Source organism: Xiphophorus hellerii, chromosome 8 (assembly GCF_003331165.1).
Source record: "Xiphophorus hellerii strain 12219 chromosome 8, Xiphophorus_hellerii-4.1, whole genome shotgun sequence".
In the NCBI taxonomy this organism is placed as follows: domain Eukaryota; kingdom Metazoa; phylum Chordata; class Actinopteri; order Cyprinodontiformes; family Poeciliidae; genus Xiphophorus; species Xiphophorus hellerii.
In genome coordinates, this window is record NC_045679.1 from 3,110,199 (window position 1) to 3,131,422 (window position 21,224).

At 38.4% G+C, this 21,224-nt stretch overlaps 2 protein-coding genes across 2 annotated transcripts in view; both read right to left on the reverse strand.

The window, feature by feature from the left end:
- Positions 1-21,224, reverse strand: part of LOC116724487 (NLR family CARD domain-containing protein 3-like) — a 638,369-nt gene that overhangs the window by 487,115 nt on the left and 130,030 nt on the right. The window lies entirely within an intron of this gene.
- Positions 62-18,159, reverse strand: LOC116724443 (phospholipid-transporting ATPase ID-like). Its single transcript, XM_032570160.1, is given in 30 exon segments — positions 62-915; positions 918-1,020; positions 1,965-2,095; positions 3,596-3,734; positions 4,018-4,263; positions 4,377-4,460; positions 4,545-4,768; positions 6,068-6,251; positions 6,367-6,517; positions 7,358-7,463; positions 7,557-7,668; positions 7,904-8,068; positions 8,146-8,261; positions 8,587-8,775; positions 9,436-9,601; positions 10,385-10,428; positions 10,867-11,075; positions 11,157-11,350; positions 11,743-11,831; positions 11,981-12,139; positions 12,914-12,996; positions 13,069-13,139; positions 13,235-13,307; positions 13,397-13,458; positions 13,561-13,659; positions 13,818-13,931; positions 16,658-16,716; positions 16,804-16,901; positions 17,823-17,884; positions 18,029-18,159. Coding segments are annotated over 28 exon segments (3,558 nt in total). The 5' UTR covers positions 16,859-16,901; positions 17,823-17,884; positions 18,029-18,159; the 3' UTR covers positions 62-784.

Consider the following 21,224-nt stretch of genomic DNA (forward strand, 5'->3'; position numbering starts at 1 on the left):
CGTTTGATATGGAATATAAAACAGAAAAAGACAACAAAGTATTTGAGACCAGAAACTGAAGACATATGAGGAAGAAATATAATTTATTTCTATTAGAAACAAAGTTTAACTTGGAGCTTAAATGTGTCACATTAAGTTTAAAATAAAGCTTATCTGCAATAATTAATCCCAGCTTGGATTTTGTTTCTCTTTTAATAAAAAAACACCTCCATTTAAAAACAGAATTTCGTGTTTACTCGTGTTGTCTTCTAACTAATATTTAAATCTGTTTGATGTTATAAACATGCAAAGACAATTAAATCTGGAACTTTTTCCACTGTATGTTTATGTGATTGGTATATATTGTACTTTTCTGTTTAAAATATAATAAATGTTTAATAAAGGCCAAATAGTGTTTCAGAAAAATCTGAGAAGTAAACATAATTTTTGCTTAAAGACGCTGAAAAACAGGAACAACGATTAAAAAAAAGAAAATAAAAACGTCATGGAGTTTATTACTGCGCTTACACTCTTCACACCACAAGATGGCGCCTTTTCTTGTCTGGCGCCAAAGAAGTAAACCAGACTGGAACTGTAAGCATCGAAGGTCACCAGTTTTTACTTTTAATGTATAATTAGTAAACATATTTGATGCCATTAGCTCGTTATCAATAATAATAATAATAATAAAAAACATTATTTCAGTGTTTTAATAACGCTATAATTTCCTCTGGCATCCATCCAGTTCTCAGTCAGGTATCAAAATAACGACACAAATAGCAATAATTCAGTCCCTGAACGCATCCTATGTCTGCGACTCCTCCGTTATGGTCCGATAGCGCTGCGGCTGGTTCTCCACCAGCGGAGAGTCCTTTCTGCCGAACAGGGACGGACGCCTCTTCAGGCGCAGGAATTTGCGGGAGGTCACCAGGTCTGGGAGTGGGAGAAGGCGTAGCTGGAGCGGCGGGTGCTGACGCGCCGTGGAGGCGGCCGGTAAGGAGCCGGAGCCGGCTGTCCCTCCTCCCGAGCCTTATGCCTGACCTGGAGAGATGGCTCATATTTAGCTTAAATCTAGCTACAAACCTTCTGTTGAGCAAATACTAACAGTGTTCCGCTTCATAGTGCTGAAGTTAAGTAAATATTTCAGATAAATCTTGTTCTCAGGGGCTAGCTCTTTTGGGGGAATAAAACCGTTATAAATCAAAATGGCGGCCATTTTCCACGATGGTTCAACGGCGTATTAGGGCCATTTTAGATAGGAAAACAAGAAATACATTTCTACCAAAAGATCTCATAAAAATCGCTTAGGAGAAACTATGAAATCTTTTTTAAAGTGATTTTTTTAAACTTTTGAAATCTTGAAAATTTCCTTATTTTTTCTAGAAAATTTCTGAAATTAATCTCAACATTTGTGAGTGTTTTCTAGCAAAATTTTGAGTTTTCACACTCAAAGATTTCCACCTTTTTTCTAAATAAATTTGAGAGGTTTATGTTAATTTAAAAACAAAAACATTTACAGCAAATTTTCAACTTTTCAAACTCAGAAATTTTCTTTATTTTTTGTCAGAATTTCTGGGATTAATCTTAAAATTTATACGTTTAATTCTATAATTTTTTTGAGTTTTAACACAAAAATGTAAATTAAGATTAATTTCAAATTTACTCCAATTATTTCTCGATCCACATTGGGCCTGATAAGTCATCATACAATGGACTCCATGGTTCTCCTGGAAAATACATTTTTGCACTAAAATCATGAATTAGATGAATGCAGCCAAGATGTAGTTAGCAAAGATTTAACTAAATATTGGTGAAGGTGTACGTATATATGTGAGCAGATTGGGAATTACAGAAAATCCATGCATTCCAGTTCTCCTTTTTACAGATTATTGCTCTTACTTTTGCTTTAAACAACAGTTCAAACACATCATATGACTTTAATATGCGTCGATACAGTAAAAAGGCTTCTGGTTTTGGTTCCCCACCTTATCAGTGATGGTGGGACGAAGCAGCATGTGGAGGAACCGATAAGCCACCGTAGGCAGGATGCAGAGAAGACAGGTCAGGAACATTGTCAGCCACACGTTCGGCTGGTTCAAACTGTTCCTCGCTGAGCCTGAAATCCATTTTACAACAGTTTATTACCACACAAGCAAATTTGGACGCATAAAAAATAAAAACAAATTAAGTTTATTCCGTTAAAAGCAGCAGATTATACAAAAGAAAGAATTTAACTTTCAGCCATACATTATTAGTGAAGCCAAAGTCTCAGATTTGGAGGTAATAGTGACACCTAGTGGTTAAAACTATAAACTGTGCATTTCTGTAGCTATCCTACTATAAACTACTGGAGGCAAACTGACTACTTGCTTTTCCTACTACTCTCCAGTTTGCATAATTTCCTGTTATTAAAAAAATTAACTTTCTCTCCTGTGTCAGTTTTTCATCTAACTGCACTGAGTCTGATTTATTCCTGTTAAAAGGGAATATTTTAAACAGTTTTTTCTAAAGGTGTTATCAGGGCCCCCAGCAGGGCTAAGACCCATGAAAAGATATTTGTTGGTGCAGTTTCCTAATTCTAACTGCTTATTTACATACATTCACAAACAAAATGAAGACATGTTGTCAGTAACTCATAGAATAAACAATATTCATTTTACTCAAACATACTGTATACATATAAAGAGTAAAATCAGAGAAACTTTACATTTTTTCCAGAGGTGTATAAACTCAGTTTGAAACAGAATCAGACCACGTCATACCTGCCAACATCTGCTAACATTAACTGAGAGACAAGCAGCTGTGGAGTGGCACAGTCCTAGTGTGGAAATTAAAATAAAATCTACTTAAAAATATGCATTTCCGGGTGTGCCATGGTGGCGTAGGGGTTAGCGTGACCCGTATTTGGAGGCCTTGAGTCCTTGACCCGGACCCGACGACATTTGCCGCATGTCTTCCCCCCTCTCCTTCCCTGTTTCCTGTCAGCCTACTATCATATAAGGGACACTAGAGCCCACAAAAGACCCCCTGGAGGGGTAACAAAAAAAAAAAATGCATTTGAAGAACATTTTACTAAATTCATAGGATTACTAAACCTAAAACCAGTTTATTATCAAGGTAGAAGTTCAGGTTAATGACTATTGAAAATGAGTCCTTAACCTGAACTTTATTTGAAAATCATACTTAGAAATTGCATTACCCTTATTTTTATCTGAATGTTATGCGCCTGTTGGCCTTTTTTTTTTAAAAATAAGAATGACTGTCCATCTATGGAAAAGTGGACATTATGAGTCAGGGTTTTAGGGGTGCTAAAGCGCCCCTAAAACTGGGCTAGAATCGCCAGTGGGTGTTATAATTTTAACAATGGAGTTTCACTGGGCAAAATTTTTAATCCCATATTTTGTAAATTATTACTTTGGTTTGTGTCATCAATGTCAATGTATTTATATTTAAAAATATAGCATTTTTGAGCGTAAGTATAAATTAAAAATCTTACATTTAGGAAATTTAAACCGACTTTCTTTCATTTCTTATAAAACATTTACTAAATTAATACTTAAGTACATTTTAGTTTGGAACCAAGTATTAGACATGATAAAAAGCTAAATCTACTCACCAATGAAGGGGAAACTGGAGGTGAACATGAAAAAAAGGCCATTGCTGTAAAAAGTAAAAGTGATGGCCAAGTAGGCAGCAATGCTGCCCAACAGAAAGAACTGATTAATTGCTGTCCAGTAATGGGTGTCAAGAAACATCTGGAAAATAAAAAATAAAAAATCTGTTTTTTTACTGAGTTTTCCTTGGTGATATGCTCAACTGTTAGGAATCATGTCAACTGTGCTACTAAAACGTTTAACATCAATTTAGTTTAATTTGAACAAGGTGGGGTGGCCAACTTCACTCAGGCACAGTTACACCAGCATGCATCATTTAAAATATGCTAGAGATTTTTCCATTTTTCCATAACCAAGCATGATGAAATTGGTACAAAGCTATCAAATATATGATAAATGACACTAAGAGCAGAGAACGTCTTACCTGAGAGCTCACCACTAACATCAGGCTGGTTTGCGTCAACATAGAGAAGGACTGATAGTCCGCTACGTCCTTGCCATCGCCCCGGACAGAGTCCTGCATGGCTGCCCATGGGATAAAGAAGAGGACCAGGGAGGTGTAGGTGGTGACTATTAAACATTGGACAAAAGTTCTTTTACTGAAAAACATGTTGAGCTGGCCGGGAGAGTAGAGCTGAGGATATTGGAAACTCCAGCGGTCGTTGACGTCCTGCGAGAGAAAGCAATAAGAAAAGGTACAACGGTGTAAGCTAAGGGACCGGAGTGGGATATATCTCACCATTGCTTTGTCTTTTAAATAAAAAATAACAAGATTCCTTCTACCTGGTCAAAGAGGCCCAAGGCGAGAACTGAGGTAGCAGTATAAACCATATTATACAAGGTGATGAACCAGCTGTCATAAACAGTCTGGGACAAGAACCACAAAAAGATCAGTCAACATTCACACCAAGTGTGAACTTTCATCATGCAGCTCCAGGACTTTTCACTCACCTGTGCAGAAAAGCCGCAGAAGAAACCATACCAGAAGTGAAGAAGGGTATAGCTAAAGTTCTTGTAGAAGAAATATTGCAGGAACTTGCACATGCGAATGTAGGACCAGCGGCCGTGCACCAGCAGGAGGCGCTGGAGGTAACGGAACTGGGCGAAGGAGAAGTCGCTGGAGAGAACAGCTTGCATCCCCTCCTGACCGCTGATGCCCACACCGACATGAGCAGCTAGAAGCAAAACGATGAGATTCTTCACTTGTTTTTCAGTCTGAAGGGTTTCCTGGACCTTTTAAGGCTCTCCCATTGTTCACTCAAAGCTGAAGAATTGATTTATGGTTACCTTGTTGAGGGACGTTTTGCACACAATGAAACAGTCATGGGGAGAGAGACGCATCTTTCTGCAGAGAACTTTTAGCCTTTTGACAATCATTGCAGTTATTTAGTGAAGAATCAGGCATATAAGTGATTCCTCACCATTTCTGATTAACAAAACTGATGCAATTTCACCATAGAACAGCTTCATTGACAGCTGATATCAACAACATGGGGAGCCAAAGTTGAACAGTCAACGCAAGGCCATGTGGCTGCAGGGTGTTAAGGGTGTTTTCCCACCCGATAGTCTGGTAGACTCAGTTCAATTGGTGACCAAAATTGCAACTTTTGTTAAATTTTCAACTGGTGCAGTTTGCTTTCACACTGTACTACTTCTGATGATCCAAATCTGTTCCCCTCCCCACCTGTGGTGGCACTGCACAAAGAACCACTGAGGGAAACTACACAAAAATCTCAGAAGAAGACACTGACTGCAACTTCCTTCTTGGTAAGATGCTAACAAAAATGGAGTAGCATCAGATTGTACTGGTTGTAGGATTTCTCTTTTGTCTTTGACTAAAAACCACAAACAGTTTCTCCCGCTAGCGCTAGGCAAGGATGTTTATTTTGGTTGTATTTACCCAGAATGCCCTGCTTTGTAGTCACCTTTTGGAGTGGTCTCTGGTCCACTTGGCGTTCACATACATCACAAACCACCTGAAGACACCTCTCCCGATTTGGCATAAGTCACGCCCAAAGCATATCAGTAACAAAACGGTCACGGAGAAATCAGCACACCTTCTTGCAGACATTGTAAACAATAAGTTGGAATTTCCAGTGCAGTTTTTACCAATTAAACAATCTTTGTAGATATTCAGTGAAGAATCATGAAAATATTTGTAATTCCTCACTTTATCCAACAACCCGCTCCTCAAAAGTGTTCATGTTGCCTGTGGATACAGAAACCGGATAATTGGTTGATCAAATTAGTTCGGATAGCAATGTCCCCATAAAACACGCCCAAAAATTCCTGACCAATCACGCAACACTTTGTACAGAGCTCTGTTGTAACTGTATCAAGAATGGAAAGAAGACACATTCCTGCAAATAAGACGATGCAATTTTCAGCTACATCAATCAAAGTCAATTTTGATGCTTCAGATGAAGTATGGGAGAGCCTTTAGTTGGACTTAAACTCTGATTTCTGATTTTTACCCTTGATCATGCTGACATCATTGGCTCCGTCTCCTATGGCCAGAGTTATAGCCTGCTTGTACTTCTTGACCAGTTCAACCACCTGGGCCTTCTGCAGCGGGGTGACCCTGCAGCAAATGACCGTCTTGCACATGCATGCCGTCCTCAGCAGCTCCAACTCCAAGTCCTCTTGCAGCGCGTAGGCCTAAAGATTAAGAGTTCACACACTTCTGTAGGCCGTATAACTCCAGCTAACCCAAAGACTGCATTTTTATTCAGAAAATAACTGAAACTGTTTGGTGCCTAAAACAGCTTCTTACCAAGCTATGTCCGTTTATAATCAGGCCATATTCTCCGTTTACTTTCTCATCCTGGACAGTCTGGGTCTTCTGGAGCCAAAACAAGCCGGCTCGAGCTTTGATCACCTTTGGCTTCTCTGCTGATCCGGGACACATTTTCCTTCTGGCGTTCCTGAAAATAAGAAAGATGGCAGAAAATCACAACTAAAGCTAAGATTTCATGGCTAATTTGTCAGTTTTTGTAAAATCATAGCTAAGACAGAGATAAATTATGAGTGGGATTTGAGAAGGGATTTCTTGTGAAAATGCATATTGGTGGAGTTGGATGGGATGATTGTATGCAAGAACACCTACCATGTCCCTGAGACATGGTAGGTGTTTCAACATGGTTGAATTTACTGCTTTAGCATTAGCTTCTGATAAATATGGTGTTGGTACAGTGCTTCAGCATTAGCTTTGGTAAAATATTGTGTTGGCATAATATTATAACATTAGCTAAAGCTAAATCACATGTTTTTCTTTAGCATCAGCTTCCACAAAATACCATGTCGAATAAAGCTTTATGTTTAGCATCTGCTACATACCGTGTTGGTATAGTGCTTTAGCATTAATTTCTGATTAATGCTGTGTTGGTATAGATCTTTAACATTAGCTTTTGCTAAAAACTGAGTTGGTATAGCACTTTAGCATTAGCTTATGCGAAATAGTGTTTATGGCTTGTGTTTTGGGGTTTTTATCATGTTTGCTTTAGTCGAAAGGCATTTTCTCTTACCTGTCCACTTTGAAGAGAAGCGTCTCAAATTAGAGGTTATATTTGTTTTAATTTTCAGTGTAAACTGCAATAATGTATAAATTAATTTACGATCAATGTTTATTTGGTATGCTAGTAATTATGAAAGGTGCTGTGTCTTTGTTTGAGTGAATTTCTAAAGCATGGTTTGCATTTACTGCTGGTTGTATGTAGTAAAAATAATCAGAAGACCCAACAATAAATAGTTATTGATTGACTCACTGCAGTTCCTCTTTGACCTTGTCAGCTGTGTTAGCAGTCACAACAAAGATCTCCTTCATCTCTTCTCTCAAAATGTTGCAGGAATATCCAATGTTTTCTGCTGTTTCTGTGAATTAAAATAAATAAATTACTGTTTAAGAGAATGATTTGAATTAAATTAAATTGAATGACTGGGGTTATAGGCACATTGGGTGCAAACCTTGTTTATCTCCAGTCAGAACCCAGATTTTGATGTCAGCTTTGGCCAGCTGCTCGATGGTGTGAGGGACGCCGTCCTGCAACTTGTCCTCCACAGCTGTGGCTCCCAACAGCTGGAAGCAAAGTTAGCAGTTAGCAACGTAAAAGTCCTGATGTTCTTCTTAGCCACCTTCTGTTATAACAAGAGGTTATAACCCTGTTAAGAGTACAAGCAACTGTACTCAAGTGTAAAAAAAATAAAATTTTTGTAAAAAGGCCACTCAAGAAGTGAATAATTGATCAAGACATGGGTATCTCTCGTTATAACCCCTCCCTGCTAGCTGGTGTGATTAGCAGCTCTGAGCTAACCATCAGGTCCGTTTCGATGTCTTCGTAGAGAACATCCAGTCTGTCCTCGCGTCCCTCAATGGCCGTGGTGGCCTCCTGGTGGCGCTGCAGCCAGCGTTCCATGTAGCTCTCCTCCAAGTCTTTGTAGGCCAGAGCCAGAGTGCGAAGCCCGTCGCCTGCATACTCCTGGTTTGAACATTTCAGAACCATTAAAGCGTTTCTCCTTTCAGAGGAAAATCAGTCGTTTGGTGGTAATGTCTCACATTCAGGTGTGTGCTGGTGACATCCTTCAGTTTGGAGCAGGATGGGTGCAGTCGCTCATAGATGATGGTGTCTGCTCCTTTGCAGTAAAGAGTCATCCTTCCCTCAGGGTCACGGACTGGGAGGGAGATTTAAAGAGACAACGTTTGGTAAATAAGACGTCTGTCCGTCCATCCGTCCGTCGGTCCGTCCGTCCGTCCAACCGACCAACCAACCAACCAGCCAGCCAGCCAGCCAGCCAGCCAGCCAGCCAGCCAGCCAGCCAACCAACATTAAGTCTAACATAATGTTGGGCCTTGTAGGAACTCCTTACAAACAACATTCTGTAATTCTGTGCTTACAAAATTAAACAAGTAATATTATTTCTGATAAGATATTTTAAATTTTGCTGTAAAACACACGCCCACACGCACACCAACACACATGCACACCCCCTCACCTACCAATCACTGACATCCTCTTCCTCATGTTGTTGAAGTCCAGAACAGCCAGAAGCTCATATGTAACTTTCCTCCCCATCTCCATGACAGTGATGGTCTCTGGAGTCCGGGAGCGAAAAACAAACCCAAAGTTCCTCGCTGCGGTCACTAGAGCGCCCTCATCTGGTGACTGAGCCTGATAGTTGAGTTCCCCTGGCAGACGACGCAGAGGACGGATGGTGTTCATGGAGGATGGACGCAATAATGATTAAACATATGTAACACATAATTACTTAGTTTTTATTTTATATTTAGCCTTCTGGTCTCTACTCTCATTCTGCTGCCAAACACCTTATCAAAATCTGCCACAGGATCCAACAAAGATGCTAAAACTCAAAGTACTAGTTTAAAAATTCACATTTAGCAAATTTTTACACTTCCTCTTTGATCACTACTGCTTCTAAAACCATCGGGATTGCTTAAAAAAATCACAGAGTCATTTTTGGTTTTTCTGGTTCCTAGGAAATGAGACATTTCAAAACCTTCTGAATGTAACGTCACATTCAACTGGACTATGCTGTTACCTAGCAACTACAGCAACATTCCACCCGCCGCCTAGCAACCCAAGCAGAGCTCCAGCACATTTGGTCAGCTTGTTTCACTGCTGTTAGGCAGCCAGTTTGATGCAGATTTTTATTATGTATTCACAACCCATTGTTTGTTTTTTAAAGTAGTTCTACTGAATATATTTTAAATATTAAATTTTTCATTATACTAGAAGAGGATATTTACAGTTTTGAGGTCTATTATATGTGCAGTGTCAGCTGAAAGTTGCTGCTTGTTGTAAACACCAGATGATTGTCGGACTCTGACCCTCTTTCTTTTCCTCCGACATGACGGTGTGGCACAGAGCCAGCAGGCGGAAGAAGGCCTGGGCCTCTGGGTTTCCCTCCTTCACCGACTCCAGCAGGCTGTAATCATGGAAGACAAACTTTGGATCTGCCAGCTGGTTCCAGGTGAAGTCCACTCTCTTCATGTTCTGCAAAGGACATTCATTACTCAGCGCATCTCTTTGAGGCCAGAGCATTTTTATCAACATAAGTTGATCAATTTTAAGTTTGCTAATCTGCAAATCATTGTTTTACTTTCCTTCAGTGGTGGAGAAAATTTGTTAATCTGCTAATGGGTGGAGCAAATTTTTAGTTTGGCAATTTTGTAAACTTTGAAAGTTTTTAGATCATTTTGCTTCTTTTAAATTCATTTCTCCTGATTAATTCTAAAGTGCTAAATTACTTTGTTGTGTAAAGTTTCAGTTGACACATTATTTGTATCAACATCGCAGAACTTAGCATTTCTGTGATTTAGCATTATCTTCTGCTAAATACCATGTTAGTTTAGCAATTTAGTGTTAGCAGAACTAATGATGAGATGTGGTTTTTCCTCTGATTTCTAAAAATAGTTGATTTCTATCACATTATTAAGCTGCAAATCTTTACTTTTATTCTGTAGCAGACACACCCCTGCTGATCTGCTAATAGTGGAGCAAATTTTTTACTATCTTTGAAACGTTTTAGCACACTTAGCTTCCCCTAAATTTATTTCTCCAGATAAATTCTAAAGTGCTCATTTACTTAGCTTTTGATGCTTTCTGTTGATACATGGTGAGTATTAACAGGTTTGAATTTGGCACTTTACTACTTTAGTATTTATTAGCTTATAATAAATATTAGCATGGTGTAGGGCTTTAGCTTTAGCAGAACTAACAAGTTAATCTGAGATTCATCTTGTGAGCACAAGGTGTCGCCTGTTGAGGCTGCTTTACCTCCGTTATCTCCATCCTTTGGCCAGAAAAGTCATACAGCTCACCTGAGTAAGAGAGAAATGTTTGTCAGAATCAACTCATTGACTAAATTCAAAGAATACAGTAGGTGGCCGAGGGGCATTCATATTTTTAAACCATCTGAACTGACTCCTTGCAATAGGGAGAAGAAGCACCTATACATTTGGCTCCCTGGATATCTATTTTACTGATGTGAAATGCAAAGTCAGTCCAACAGAACAACATTTCTAGAGTGAAGCTATTAATTACTTTACAACTTCAGGCAGCCAATGGGTTGTGTACCTGAACATCTGAACACTGAAGATGAGTCAAGGATTGGTTCTAGTGTTTTACTAGCCAACAAATGTTTCTAGAAAGTACTTATTCCCTAAAAACTCCTCACTGAATGTAACAAACTACAAAAATAAGAATCCGTCCCCTCATTGAAAAAACACAAAGAAACTCATCAGGTGTCAGATTCCTACCATAGTTTCTCCCGTTGATGGAGCATTTGTTGAAGGTCATGATGTTCTGTGTCAGAGTGCCGGTCTTGTCACTGAAGATGTACTTGATCTGACCCAGCTCCTCGTTGAGTGTGGTGGTCCTCGCCTGAGCCGGAGTGTCTTTCTTCGGATAGTACATCTTCCTGTCCCAGTCTATGAAGAAGCTGTTCCCGAGGCGAATCATCTCCACGCTGATGAGAAAATCCAGACAAAACATTGAGTCTCCACGTAGCACCATGGCTACTCCTGCTAACGCTACTGTCTTCACCTACCTGACATAAAGAGAACTGGGCACCAACGTGTTGAGGACAATGACGTAGGACCAGAAGGTGTAGAAGGACGATAGAGGAATGTCAACGCCTGATTGGCGGGGAAGAAACGCTGTGAAGGTCGAGCCCTCATTTACCTCCCAGATGGCATGGCCAACCATCATGATGGCACAAATAGTTGCCAGGAAACCAAAGATCTAACCAAAATGGAGGAATATGTTTAATCAATCATCTAAAAGCAATGGACACACTTCTGCAATTGCGCAAATAGTGGAGCTAATTTTTCATTTAGTGCTTTTACTATGATTGTAAACATTTAGCACACTTCCCCTAAATTAGTTTCTTTGGATAAATTATAAAGCCTAATTTATTTGGCTGTTTAGTAAACCTTCTGTTAACATGGTGGGTACTAATGGCAGAACTGACCACATTATTGCTTCTGCATTAGCTTCCTCTGAATAAAATGCTGGCTTAGCGCTTTAGTGTTAGCGGAACTGTTGTTTCTAATGGCACAGGTAACTTTTAAGCTAGCCGTGCCCAACACTGTCTTTATTATAACATTTTTTAAATTGTGGATGCTTGAACTCACACATAACACCAGGATGTTCATCAGCTGATCGATGCTGGTCCGTTTAAATGTGGTTCTCCCGCTGTTCTGCATGAGCTTGGTATCAAGACCTGAAATGAATCAGACACAGTTATTGAAGGTTAAGAGAAACTCTTCTAGGCGTCTAGTCTACAAGGAAATTACTCATTAAGACCATTTCAAACTATCTCTCTGCAACTATCAAACAGCTGCTGCTCTGGCTGCAGGGAGGGATTCTTACCTGCGAAGATGACCAAACCGAAGCACCACTCTGTGTTCCTCACAGTGCATCCTCTGAGCAGGATCTTATCGTTGTCCAGCCCATGTTGCTGTTCATCCACAGTCAGAGTCCCTTTGAATTTGTCCAGATGGTTGTTTGGAGGCTCACATCGAACTTCACCTGAAAACCACAGACATTAGCATCCAGATGTTCACAAAAAAACCTTTTGTTTCTCATAGTCTGACATTAAAGGTAACTTATTATGCTTCCTTGAATGGCTTAATACAGATTTAGAGGGGATACAAAACATCTTTTGCACAAAGTCATTCTTAGGTAATTAAATTTAAATCAAACGTGCTGGAAGTCTGTTTATGTTGCTAAGTAACGGTGCTGGGCTCTGCTAGGGTTGCTAGGTAACGGTGCAGTGCCTGTGGAATGTAGCTCAACAATTCAGAGGTTTTTGAAACAACAAATTTTTCAGACAACAAAAAACATTAACTTGTTGCCAAAAAGCAGCTGGGTGTTTGTTAAGCGTTTGTGTTGTTTTTAGAAGCAGAGAGACACAAATGGAAGAAAATGTTCAAAATGTGAATTTTCTATAATTGGTCCCCTTTAAATCAGTCTAATCATTTCCTGTTCAAGATATTTTTTTAAACTTTATGTACTATTTGGTAGAATTTCCTTTTAAGCAGTAATCTTTCCTCATGATGGCAGCTATTTTTTAAGTGCACCAGTCCCTCCTTATGTCATCCTTGATTCTGTTCTCAGGCTTGCAAGTTTCTCCCATCTTCCTTCTGGTGATTAAAAATAATTTTGGCAATCCTTACTGACCTAAGACATGAAAGCTTTTGTCTAATTTCCAGTCAGATAGTGAGGAAAAGAACAGGTACTGTAAATATCTGGTTTTAGCTGAAGATGATCAGGAATCCCAACATGTTTGAGTGAACTTGTTACCTCTGAAGGCAGACAGATCATCGATGTTGTCTCCCATCTCCCCGGTGACGGTCAGGGCCTGTTTCACCTTCAGGTTGGTTTCCCTGAGGGACACCAGGAAGAAGTAAGAAGGTAAATTTAGCCTCTTGTTCAGGCGTTTCGGGATTCACACTCACCCGTCTAACTCAGCTGTTTCCACATAAATCAGGTTGAGAGGTTCGCTGCTGGACAGAAGCAGGAGGTCGGCCTGAAAGCACCATCAGTTCAGCTAAAAGTGACTTCAGCTTTCAAAAATTTTACATAACAAATAATACATTTTCCATTTAAGAAGTCCGAACTTACTGGAACAAACTGGTTGCTCTCCACTTTGATGATATCTCCAACCTGGATGTTCATCCATTTTTCTTCTCTCAGCCTGGAAAGAAAAACCTCTAAATCATCTGGCTGGATAAGAAAAACTCTCTAACTGTTTTTATTAGTAAAATCTTGGAAGCAGTGACTCACTCTCCGTGTATCAGGACTTTCACCTTGCGGTTATTCACCTGCTTGTCCTGTTTGTGTCTGTTCTGCTCATTTCACATAAAAGAGACAGAAAACATTGTTTTCTCATATTTGATTTCAGTAGCTAGCACCGTTTCTTTTATGAACAATAAATTTTTTATCCTTACTATGTCATCGTTAGCGTCTTTGACCCCCGATATGGAAAGAACAACGATCAGCGGCACAGCCGTAGTGAACCAGGGAACAGCAGAGATTTGTGGGATTAGCTGTCAAACGACACAAACCACCACATTTTTAATACAAAAGGTCTTAAAATTTACACAGAATTCAACAAAGAGAAGTTGCACAACTAGAAATATATTTATTTCTAAATTTAAAGCCACAAAAATATTAACAACTCAAAATAATGACTGAAATGTTCTACCTCGAGGATGAGGAGGAAGAGGAAGTAGGCGTTGGCGAGCCTGCTGAACTGTTCAAAGAGGTTCAGAGGCAGGAAGGAGAAAAGGTTGTATTTGGACGTTTTGATGGCATTTTTCTGAGGAACAAAAAGAATAACTTTAAAAAATATATATTAAGTTTTGTTAATCAAATCTGGAAGAAAGTTAAAAAAAAATCACCCCAGTGATGAGAGCGATGAGTTTACTATTTGGATCAGATCAGCAGCAATAACAGGCAGGACTTTCTTAAAGAAATTTGTGGGTAAAACATCCAGACAGCAGGAACTGGAGCTTAGTTGACTTATAATTTCCTGTAGGGTTTTATAATTAAGTAGTTGTAGTTGAAACTGGGTCATTTTTCCTGTATTTGTTTTGTTTGGGCACAGCATTGGTACTGACTTTATAGTGGATGTACAGATTAATCCTCTGATTTTTTGAATTTTCTCTGAAAAGAAGCTGGAAAACTGGTTGCAGGCGGCAATACATTGGAATTCAGGCGGTAACGTCACAGGAGGGTTTGTGATGCTGTCAACTGTTGCAAATAAAGCTCGAGCGTTGTTAATGTTTTTGTTTATGACATCTGCAAAGAAAGCCTCTCTTGCATGTTTTAGTGTTATTGATAGTTACATAGTCTTTCTTTATAGATGTCACAATGAACGTGGAGTTGAGTTTTACGCCATTTTCGTTCTGCCCTACGGCAGAGTTGTCTTGCAGATCTAACTGTTTGTGCATTTCTCCATGGAGATTTCTTCCTACCAGACAAAACCCTCATTTTAATTGGGGCAATGGAATCAATAATATCTGAGACTTTAGACTGAAAATCATTTACCAACTTATCTACATCATTACAGCTTAAGGGTGAGGAAGAAGAGTAGATTTGATTAAAAGTTTCTGCTGTGTTTCCAGTGAGAGAACGTTTTGTGATGGTTGCTGTTTGTCCAAGTGGGTTAAAAGATAAAGAACTTTCAAAGATAACAGCGAAGTGATCCGACAATGCGACATCAGTTACAGAGAGATTGGAAATATTCACACCCTTACTGATAACCAGGTCCAGTGTGTGTCCTTGAGTGTGTGTTGCTTGTTTGACATGTTGTGTTAAACCAAAAGTCTCTAAAATATTAGCGAGCTTTTTTGCCCCTCTGTCTTGGGGGTTGTCAACATGAATGTTGAAATCACCAACAATTATTAAACAATCATAATCAATACATATGAGAGATAGAAGCTCATTCAAGTCAGTAAAGAAATTTTCCACAAAAGTTGGAGTTTTGTATAGAGTTACTGTCAAAGTTCGTTTGTGGGCTTTAACCTCAATTCCAAGATACTCAAAAGAGGTGAAGTGACCCAAAGAGATTTTACTACAATTTATGGTATTCTTAAATATTGAAGCCACGCCTCCTCCTTTTTTAGGAGGAGGCATACATAATTACATGTTTTGCCACAAGCAGGACAAAGTCCACACACTCTTATAACTCACACCCAAACATAAACACACTTTTGATTTGCACACATGTTCTCAAACATGAGCTAAAAATGCAATAATGTCAGCATGGTGACAATTTGTAATGAGTAGGAAATTAATATTTACAATTTCAAAACATGACTGATAATGTATTACTTTAGATTCTTTATTTTTCTTTAGTTTTCCTCCTCAGAACAGGTTCTAGTTGATATTTCAACCAGTGACAAAAATTTCAGTAAAGAACAATTATTGTAACGTTTGAATTATACTGGAATTACAAATATACAGTGAACCCTCGCTATAACATGATTCACCTTTCACAGTGTTTCAGTTTTTTGTGCAGTTTTTTTTTTTTTCACAGTGCATTGTGTTCTGCGTCCTGATTGGCTAAACAGTCTCCGCGCTTCTTCTCTACCTGTGTGCCAATAATGTCACGGTATTTAAATGTACGTAATACAGCTTGGCAAATATTTTTGCCCAGAAGAAAAAAGAGCTACAGCAACTACCGATAACTATGTTCTTCTCCCAAAAAAACACACACCTGCACCTCAGGCTTCAGAAGAAAAAGACACTAGAGAGCGGAGTCAGGCTGCAGCATCACAGTCAGAGGAACAGTGAAATATGCGAGTCACAATTTTGTCCTACTGTACTTTATATTGATGATTAAAATGATTATTTTACTGCAGTTATTTGTAAGAAAGCGTTATATTTGTTAAAAAATGCTTAGGCCTGAAAACAGGTTTTGTTCTTTGGTTTCAATGTAGAGTATTTAATTATGCTGTATAATAATTGTAAAAAATAAAGGTAACTACTTCAGGGATTTTGCCGATCACGGGTTCTTTTTGGAACGCAACCCCCGCGAAAAAAGAGGGTTCACTGTAAACCAATTAAATGAATATATGACTCCAATATCTTTTTAGGGCCTCTATACTCAATGCTATATTTATTTACTCAGTGTAACAAAAGAATTATTTACTTTCTGCCACTCAAGTTTTATTAAAATTGCTACATGTCTAATTATCAATGTTGTCATTTTTGGTTCATTGAATTGTGGCAGTTTTAGCTTTCCTATTAAAAAGTTGACCATCCAGCATGTTTGGAAAGAAAAAAGTGCCACAATTCATTACATTAAAAAGACAAGATTTACAATTATCTATGTGAAATTTTTAAGAAAACTTTACAGGCATCCAATAAATCAATCAATTGTTATACTAAATAAATAAATAAATAAATAAATAAATACTGGATATGCCTTAAGTATTAGATCCATAAGCTTAATATAATATTATTTGTCTCGCTCCACTTCCAACAGCAGCCAAAACAATGAGTAGCATAGAAAGTGGCCCTGGTTCAGTGCATACTTACAGCGTACTGCCAGGTCTGGTTGAAAGCTCGGTCATTCGCTCGCAGGCGTCTCTCCTCCTCTGGGAAAAGATGGAGATGAAAAGTGAAACCAGAGAGAGGAAAAAGCTACCAACCACTTCCTGAAGTTTGTCTCTGTCAGATCTCACCTTTCTGCTTCTCCCCTCCACACAACTTCCTAAAGAACGACACGACCGATCCCATCGTTAGCTCGGCTCATCCATCATCACACCTGAATCACGAGCGCCTGAACAGAGAGCCGCCGATTCAGTTCTTAATAAGAAAGGTCGCCATTTTGTTTTTTCTGTCATTTAAAACATCCTTGTGTTTCAAATAGTTGATGATGTAAAATCAGAGACATTTGGAATAGAAACAAGCCGCCACCTTTTTCAAAACACACAATTGCTGTCAAATGTTTGTGCTGCAAACATTTTTGTTTGGGCTGCTTTTGTTTTAAAGATATTAATAAAAGCTTAAAGGTCAAAAGTTCAACCAGCCACCACACTTTAACCAGATCTAACAAAATTGGTGTCAATTTTGAAGGTATTTTCTGATTTATGAAGAAATTTATAGAGCTAATTCATTAGAATGAGATGTTTTCCTGTTTGTCCCACTTTGACAAATGATTTAGTGTCACATTGAAACCCTGGGAACCAGAAAGTTATGATTAACTCATTGAAAATTTACTTTTAAATATTTATACTTATATTTCTTCTAAATTAGCAATTTAGAATAACAGTTATTTTCCCAATTATTCCTAAACAAAGAAAAAAATTATTAAATTTAATAAATGTTCTCCAATTGAGAAATTTAGAAATGTTGATGCAATAAAATTTATTTTAAGGCATGTATAATAAACGACTTAAATTACAATAAATATTTAATTTGATTTGCAAGAAAATGTGCCGTTCTGTGTTTGGCTGTTCTTATAAGAGAAATGGTTTATTTTTGGTCTGAGAATAAAATGTCTTTGTAAGGATCATGTAATCACAGATGCATCATATCAGATCCTGGGAAGTCTTTATCTTTGCTCTAAAGTTGTAAAAACCTAAAGCCTCTCCCTTTTTAACAGAGATAATCAATAACCAAACACTCCGATCTTTGTTTTATCTGCCAGTTTGATAAAATATAAAATGAAAATAGATTTAAAATGTGTGTATTTTATTACTTCTGAGCAGGAAAGTGCTTCTGAAAAGGAGCAGGAAATACATTTCATAACAGCAGATTTGCCTGTGATCAAAAAAAAAGAAGTTCAGAAGCAGAAAGTAGTGAAACATCTGGAATATTAACGTTCAAAATGGATCCCAAAGTAGTTCTGATAACTGAAAACTCAAATCTACCTGAAAACCACAGATAAAAACTGTGAAATCTTACAAGTTCTGGTGTCTTTCTGCTTCCTGATTGGATGAATGCAGGTTCAGATCCAGATCCACACTGTGGATGGGAAACAAAGAAGGTCCAAAAGGTTCTGATGATCTTCTGATCCTAGCAGCAAAACCTGTTATGGCCCTGAACAAACAGAGCAGCGATCTTTGGATCATCCGAGGATTCGATACCTGGGATGTAAAAAAACAATAAAGGTGAGTGCAGCCAATCAGAAACCAGCACTGTAGTTATTAGTCGCATATCCAGCGGTGAACACACACACACACGCCGTGGTGTGTTCACACACACTCTGCAGAACTTTGTATTCATCAGGAGGTCGATTGTTTCAGGTTTGAGCTAAAACAGAAGTAGCAACACTTCCTCTAAAGGAGAAAACACTCATGATGTCATGAGTTCAAGCTTTGTGACAGTAAAGCAAATAAAACATGAATAATCTCTTGGTCTGCCAAATTATAATAAAACATGATATTTATGTTATGAACAATTAAATAATTTGAGCTTGGATTGGCTCTAAAACCAGATATAAATTCATTATAAAAACTTTGACTAGACTCAGAGTAGACTATTATGTAATTATACATGATGAAGTTCATTAGTTAATTTAAATGCAGCATTTTAATGTAAAAATAATTCAAGTGTAGATACAGGCATAAAAGTTAGCATGCTAGCCCCTCAGTTTTCCCATCAGCCACTTGAGTTTCAGGATGACCAACATTTTTCAAGATGGCTGCTAATTTTGAGCATTTGAAACCAGTTATGGACATTAAATGTTCCCTGTTTTCATGACATGGATGAACTTTAGGTTCCTTCATGTGTTTTCAACTTTGGTCATCCTATTTATGCACCTTTAAAATAATAATATGTAGCAAAATTTGAAACTGATGTTTAGTGATTTAGTGTTAGCTTCTGACATTACTAGTTGTGTTTAGCATTAGCTTCTGCTAATTTTTATAGTATTATAGGATGTCATTATTTACTGAATGACACTTCATGACAACAGACGTAAACATTCATGAAGACTCTTTTATTTTCATGACAATTAGTTGCTTGACTCGTTTCTCTGAATGTAGATGATCTTTTCTAGATGTTTTTCATCCTCCTCTTTTGTCCTTTCACTGAAGTAATTAAACTTATTCTAAAATCTGCATTTGGTCCAAGCTTATATTTGTTATATCTGCCAATAATATCTGCTTCATGGTGTCATTGATCTGTATATTTTAAACTTCCTGTCCATCAGCCAATCAGCTTCTTGTATTTTCTCAGTAGATCCATCAGTGGAAGCCCCGCCCAGCCCATGATGTTCCTGGTTTGTGAAGACAGAGAGACAAACTGAACTCTGATAGGAAACAGTTTCAAACTGATTTTCTCTCTCCAACCTTTTGGTTCCACATGGAGCTATATTTGGCCCCCTGCTGCTCTGACTACCATGTTATTGTGGTTCCAGTAGATGGGTCGGTTTCCCAGGTTCATACAGTACCATGTGAAAGATTCCTAAAGCTTTTCATGGGATGCAGTTTACAAAATTAGAGGGAGAAAATTTGACAGCAATAATTTGAGTTATTTAACTGTTATAAGAGTTCAGAATGTCAAGTCATATTTTCACCATGCTATTTATTCATTTATAAAAGCCATGGTTCCAAACAAAATTTTTGATTAACAAGCTAACTATTCAGCTTCATACTAAATGTTTTCCAGCAGACTGACTAAAGACATTTCTCCCTCTTCCTCCTCTATCAGACCTTGTCTGCTCCTGCAGCAGGTTCCTCCATACCTGAGAGCTTCCAGTCTCCAGTGTGGATCCTTCAGTCCAGCCGACAGCAGCTTCACTCCTGATTCTCCTGGATGATTGTAGCTCAGGTCCAACTCTTTCAGATGGGAGGGGTTGGAGGTCAGAGCTGAGGCCAGAGAAGCACAGCCTTCCTCTGAGACCAAACAGCCTGATAAGCTGCAGACACACAATTCATCACATGATGAGAATATGAGAACATTGAGGTAGAACCCAAAGTCTGAACTGGTCATTTTCACGAGAGGAAAACACACAAGAAACTGGTGCTTAACCTATTAATAATATGAAATATTAATAAAACTGTATTTCCTTTTGTAGGTAATGATAATCAACATTTCCCACCTGATGGTTGAGAAAGTCTGACAACTGCTGGTTGGAAAGATCTGCAATAATGATCCTTTGTTTAACTAGGAGGCAGCAATCTATCAAGTAAGCAGAGTTACACCATCAATCGAAGCCTGACCTCCACTTTTCTTAATAACTCTCTTTTTGGTTGTTTCAGCCTGGAGTAAATGAAAATTAGCCATTATTATGTGTTAAGATTTAGCATGGTTAACCATATCACAGTCAGGCATCTATTACTATAACAAATAATAGTTACATCATCTTTGAAAGCAGGTAAATAACAAAAATCTGGTTTCACCAGGATTGAGAACATTTTACCTGAGAGTTTCCAGGTTGCAGTTTGGACTCTTCAGTCCAGCAGAGAGAAGCTTCACTCCTAAATCGTGCAGTTTGTTGTTACTCAGGTCCAGTTCTCTGAGACTGGAGGACTGGGAGCTGAGAACTGAGGACAGAGCTTCACGGCTTCTCTCTGTGAGGTTAGAGCCACTCAGTCTGAGGAGACAGAGAAAAATCTATTATTCAGCAAATAACAAATATTTATTTCTTAAAGAAATAAATGTAATTTGTTTACAACTTTTTACAAATTTTCTGTAATTTCTTATAGAAAAAATAACTATGATATGTTCCTCATCATTAGCAGATTTCTATCTTCTAAAAATAAATGCAGTAACAATCTGTGTCCTTACAGAGCTTTGTTGGAGGTTTTAACCACTGGTAGCAGCCTCAGAAGAACCTCTTCTGAAGCAGAGTATTTTTTCAGGTCAACCACATCCAGATTTTCTCCTGATGACACAAAGATGAAGCCCAGAGCTGACCACTGGGCAGGAGACAGTTTATCTGTGGAGAGACTTCCTGAACTCAGAGACTGTTGGATCTCCTCCTCTAGAGAACGATCATTCAGTTCATTCAGACAGTGGAACAGAACTGTCTTCCTGATTGGTCTGTGAGCTACTTCCTGTCTGTGTCAGCAGACTGATTGGCTGCTGCAGGACGTGTGGTTATCCAGAGGAGAGCAGAGGGAAGCAATTTCCCTCTGATGAGGTTCGTCAGCAG